Consider the following 6202-nt stretch of genomic DNA (forward strand, 5'->3'; position numbering starts at 1 on the left):
TTTTATTTTCTTTATAATAAATATTATTATATATGTTCATCTTTCCATTACCTTATTATTTTACATCCAAAAACTGTACACTTATTTTATAATTCTGCATATTAATAAAATAATGCTTTTATTATATTCCCTGTATTTATCATAAAAATATTTACCATAATTAATTTACTTCTGTTTTATTTTATTTTTTTTTTTTTTTTAAGTCTAAGATTTAAATAAAAAATGTTATAACTTTTAAAAATAAATAATATACATATATTAATATATATATATATATATATATATATATATATATATGTAAGATAAAAAAATAAAACAAATTATAATATTATATAATTCACAATTAATTTATATATTCTTTTGAAATATATTAAAAAATTAACAAAAAAAAATATATACATACATATATATATATATATATATATATATATATACACATTGTGATATCCCTGTTGACATTATTCAAAATGTTTTATAGACACTTTTTATTTGGAGATGATTTTTCAAAGGTCCGTTTTTGTTTTTTCATTATCTTCCCTTATATATAAGATATTATTGCATCTACAAAAAAACCATATACACAAATATATGTATATCAATATATCATAAGTAGTTATATTCTTCACATAAAATAATTTTACTCATGTAATTATTTTGTATATTAATAAATATAAGTTTACCTTAAAAATATTTCCCCAAGTGTTCCTTTGAATTCTCCATGTATCCATTCTTCTGCGTTTGTTAGTCTTATGTTCATGTAGCCGTCAAAGGATTTCAATATACCTAAAAAAAAAAAAAAAATATATATATATATATATATATATATAACAACTAATGATATATAATTATATGTATCTACATATATTACAATATTTCATATTCTTATATCTAATATTTATAACCTTTATATTCCATTCCCCATTTTAATTTTATAATTACTCGATTACCAGCCAAACTGTTTAAAAATGGCTTAGGGTTAAGAGGAGCAATACCCTAAAAAAAATTATAGAATGAATAAATAAAAATGAAAATAAATAAATGAATACATGAACATATAAATAAATATAGTATGTATTGTTTTATATATAATATATATTGCTACAAATAAATGGTTCATCGTTTTATGTATCCTAACTAGGTTCTTAATTTTATTTTTCTACTTACCACTGACATTTCTGATGTAACAATTTTTTAAATAAAACAATAAGAAAAGGGTTATAAAAAAAAAAAAAAATAAAATGGTACTTATAAAGAGTTGTTACTTTTATTTTTATTCTTTATTATTATTATTATTATTTTTTATTTATTATTATTTTTTTTTTTTCTCTTTCTTATTAATATTGAAATAAAAAAAATTATTATATTAATAAAAATGAAATAATATAACAATATTATTCTCTTAATATCTTATTTTATTAATATAAAAAAAAAAAAAAAAATTTATAAGAATTTATATATGTCATTTATCATTATTATTAATACTTTATAACTATATTAATATGAGATATAGGTACAATATTAAAACATGATGTATAAATAATATTATTATATTTATATATAATTATATAATGCATATAAAATATTGTATAACTATGATATTATTATATATATATTATAATAGGTATAATGTTATATTATATAAAAAAATGTATGAGAAAATTAAAATTTATCTTTTATCATCAAAATAAATAAAATATAAAAAATAATACATATATTATATAAATAATATATTATATTTTGTGTATAAATTTGATAGTCTTATTAATTTTTAAATAAGTTTAATTCATTTTTTTTTTTTTTTCCTTCTTAAAAGATTAAAAAAGAAAAAAAAAAAAATATATGGAAAAATAATGTTTTTGTGTGAACAATTTTTATAATAAGAATTGTTATGTTTTACCAAGAAATATTCTTTTTTTTTTTTTATATATATATTAAAGAATATATACAATTTTATCTCTTCAACTTTTTATTTTGCTTTTTGTATCATGATACAACGGTTATATTTTTATAAACATCAAAATGGAATTAAAAAAATATATATATATATATATATATATATATATATATATATATATATATATACACATATACATATATACGTTTATTTTTTTTAAGTATGTTATATTACTTTATTTAAAAATATAGGTATTCTTTTTTTTTGTTAAAAGTTTATAACATTAAAAGCGTGAACTTTTTTCAAGAACGTAAAAAAAAAAAAAAAAAAAAAGAAAAAAGAAAAAAAAGGAAAAAAGAAAAAAAAAAGGAAAAAAGAAAAAAAAAAGGAAAAAAGCAAAAAAAAGGAAAAAAGAAAAAGAAAAAAAATTAGAAAAAAAAAAGAAAAAGAAAAAGAAAAAAAAAGAAAAAACAATAATTTATATGAAACAATGTAAAATTAAAAGAATTATAATACTATAAATCATAATGTATTAAAATTAATAAGATAAAAAGAAAAAAATGTATATATATATATATATATATATATGCATATATACATATATACTCCATATTAAAAATTAAAAAACTAATATTGGTAAATACGCATATATATAAATAAATATATGCATATATATATATATATATACATATATATATGTTTCGATAATATTTATATTTAAAAATCAAATAAAAAAATGTGTTAAATAAGATATATATTTTTTTAAAAAAATATATACACAGAAATATATATCTACATGTGTGTACATATAAGTATTTATATAGACAATAGAGAATATTCCAAACAATATTTGAAATATAAAAAGAAATTAAAAAGATATGTTTATTTTATTTTAATTATATTTTATTTATATTTTATATTTTATAATATTTTTTTTTTTTTTTTCTCATTTATTTTAATTCATAAAAAATTAAAACATTTAACATTAGGATTTTTCATTATTCTCTCTAAATATAAACATAACCATTTCTGCATGTTTAGATATTGTGGTTTTACTTTTCCAATTTCTTCATTTTCTTCAACTATCGAATTAAAATCTTTATTTTGTTCTATCATTTTATAAGCACTTACAAATTCCCCCGTTCTATCTCTTCCTCTTCTACAATGAATAAAAAATATGGTATTTTTCATGGTATTAAATTTTTCTTTTAAATCTTTAATTTGATTTATTAAATTATCCGTGTTCCAGTTCATGCTCTTTAGTTTATCGTCAATTTCCTAAAAAAAGAAAGGGGGTTAATAAAATAAAATATATATATATAATAATAATAATAATAATAAGAAGAAGAAAGGTATATTAGTTTATATATAATAAGACAACTCAGGGTACGCTTTCTATATTGTATTTTTTAATTTAAAACTTACATCCTCGTTTATATCATAAGGATTTTCTTCATGTCCTACTATAATATGATTGAATATATTATTTTTCTTGTTAAAGCAATGTTCAGCTGTATAAGAACAACCCTCCTATAAAAAAAAATAAATAAATATATATATATATATATATATATGTATATGTATGTAGGTATACATGTAAGTATAAATATAAATATGTGCATAATATATATATATATATATATATATATATATATATATGTATTACCTTTAAGTCGTTTCTCAAGAATGATATTATGTGTAATGTTAAATTGTCACTGTAGGATAAATTATTTTCTTCGAATAATTTTTTTATATAGCTTAATAATTTTTCCTCCGAATATACTCCTAAAAAAAACAAAAAAAAAATGAGATAATTAAGAAAATACATATACTAATATAATATATATATGTATGAAAATATATACTTTCCTTTTTCAAATATTAAAAAATTCTGTTTACTCATTATTTTTCTCATTTTTATTCTTACCATTAAATAATGGAATACTACTTCTTAATATATAATTATTATTTTCTGTATTCACATCGACAATATGTAACCTTTCAGCTAAAAATAAAAATATATAAATATAAAAAAAAAAAAAAAAATATATAAATATATATATGGTTGTAATTACATAATATTTTACATATATTCATTTTATCAAATAATTTAAATATATAATAATAAATCACTTACGTTTAAAACTTGGGAATTTATAGTTTAGACATCTTGCATTTAAATCATTACAATTTAATTTAAAATCACCATCTATAAAAATTAAAAAAAAAAATACATTAGGTATTATAAATATTATATGCACAATGTATATTTATATTTCCTTTTTTTATTCTTTCTTCTTTTTTCCATTTTTTTTATCTTTATCTTTTTCTTTTCTTTTCTTTTGTGACGTACTTTCTTTAAAGTAGTATTCATAAAGGGCATATATAATTAGCAAAGCTATTAAAAACCCAAAAAACAAATAAAAAAAGGTCTTATATTTTTTGAGACGTTGAAAAAAACCATTCCTTGGCTCTACAAACAAGAATAAGTAATTTTAACATATTAAAAATATTATACACATAATATATATATATATATATATTAAAATAGATATATAGATTTGTACATGTATTATAATTTATTTATATGCTATAATTATCTTCAAACAAAAAAAAAAAGGAAATCATGTCTGTTTATTAACACATGTACATTTAATATATTATATATATATATATTTTAGGTGACATAATATTTTATTTTATTTTGTTTTTTCTAGTTCATACCACCATGATTATCAACGTCTGTGTTTTCTGCATCATTTAATTTATTCCACATTTTTCTTTTTTTTTTAATAATATATAACAAATTTTAAAACTAGAAAAAATCAAGTTTTTTTCTTGTTTTTTTTTTTATTTTTTTTTCAACAAATATATATTTTATATAAAGATGAATGTATATATTATGAATATTCAAAAAATATAAAAAAAATGTTATTAATATATAATGTATATATATATATATATATATATATATATATTATAAATTACAATATTATGAATATAACTATATTTACAACAAAACCCCCCCCAAAAAAAAGAACTACTTTTTTATATCATATACATTATATAAATATATAAATATATATATATATATTATATAATAATAGTAGGTTAAAACTTAATATGTTTAATTAATAATTATTAAAAATATATATATATATATATATATATATATATAAGAAAAATAAAATTATAAAATATAATTAAAAACAGAAATGAATATAATATATAATAATTGTTATTTAAATTTGCCAAAAGATCAAAACTTCAATAAATATTCAAAAGTATTAATAACTAAAGGTTCCATAATATAAAAAAATATATTTCATAAATAATTCTTTTATAGAATTATAATATATATATATAAATAATAATATATATATATATATATATATATATATATATATATATAATAATAAATAAAAGATTAAAAAAAAAACAAAAATTCAACTTTTCTATTTTTAGAAAAAATATATATGAAAAAAAATAAGAAATAAATTTAGGGTAGTTTTATTTTATATAGAATTCGTAAAGATCTATCATTTCTTTATAATTATATGTATATATAAAAAACAAAAAACAAACAAATTAGTGTTATATATATAATATATATTAAAATATTATATAATAATATATGGTTTAATTTTATTTTATATTATTAATACGTATAAATTATATATAATATTTTTTTTTTTATATATATAAAAGAATCTAATACTATGTAACGATATAATAATATATATATTTCTAAAAATAATTTAACAAAGTTGATCATTTATATTATATATATAAAATAACCCTTTCTTTCTAAAATCTTTCAAAAAAAAAAAACCAAATAAAAAAAGAATAATATATTACAATATATATATAAAGAAAAAAAAAAAAAAAAAAAAAAAAAAGTGATATTTTTACATTTTAATTATTTAAAATTTTTTTAATTTTTCGAGTTTTCTCTAAATTTTTATAGAAAGAAAAATATTATTTTTCCCCTTTTTGAGTAATACATTTTAATATTATTATATTTAGGAAGTAAAATTGAAAGAGAATTTTTTTTTTTTTTTTTTTAATAATAATTATAATATATATTTATAAAATAAGAAATAACAAATATAAAAGTATATTTGTATAAATAATATAAACGTTGAATTTCTAATTTTAAAGTTGCAAAATACAGTTTAATGTTGTATTTATATTTGTTATATTCTTTTTTTTTTTTTTTTTTTTTATATATTATGTTATGAAAAATAAGGGAAAACAACTAAAAAATATTTATCCATAATATTAAATAATAATATAAATTATTTGTGT

The 6202-nt window shown here is 15.0% G+C and overlaps 2 protein-coding genes across 2 annotated transcripts; both read right to left on the reverse strand.

Annotated features, from left to right (window-relative positions):
• Window positions 1-503: 503 nt before the first annotated feature.
• Window positions 504-1173, reverse strand: PRSY57_1125400 (small nuclear ribonucleoprotein F, putative; the record flags this gene model as incomplete). Its single annotated transcript, XM_020114958.1, has 4 exons — window positions 504-561; window positions 681-783; window positions 903-993; window positions 1165-1173. The coding sequence occupies 4 exons, from the start codon at window positions 1171-1173 to the stop codon at window positions 504-506; spliced, it is 261 nt and encodes an 86-aa protein (XP_019970327.1).
• Window positions 1174-2854: 1681 nt separating this feature from the next.
• PRSY57_1125500 (protein phosphatase, putative) lies at window positions 2855-4670 on the reverse strand (the record flags this gene model as incomplete). Its single annotated transcript, XM_020114959.1, has 7 exons — window positions 2855-3172; window positions 3320-3424; window positions 3561-3679; window positions 3822-3899; window positions 4032-4103; window positions 4248-4367; window positions 4619-4670. 7 exons carry the CDS (start codon window positions 4668-4670, stop codon window positions 2855-2857), a joined length of 864 nt encoding a protein of 287 aa, XP_019970328.1.
• Between the last annotated feature and the right edge of the window lie 1532 nt (window positions 4671-6202).

This window comes from Plasmodium reichenowi, chromosome 11, assembly GCF_001601855.1.
Source record: "Plasmodium reichenowi strain SY57 chromosome 11, whole genome shotgun sequence".
NCBI lineage: Eukaryota > Apicomplexa > Aconoidasida > Haemosporida > Plasmodiidae > Plasmodium > Plasmodium reichenowi.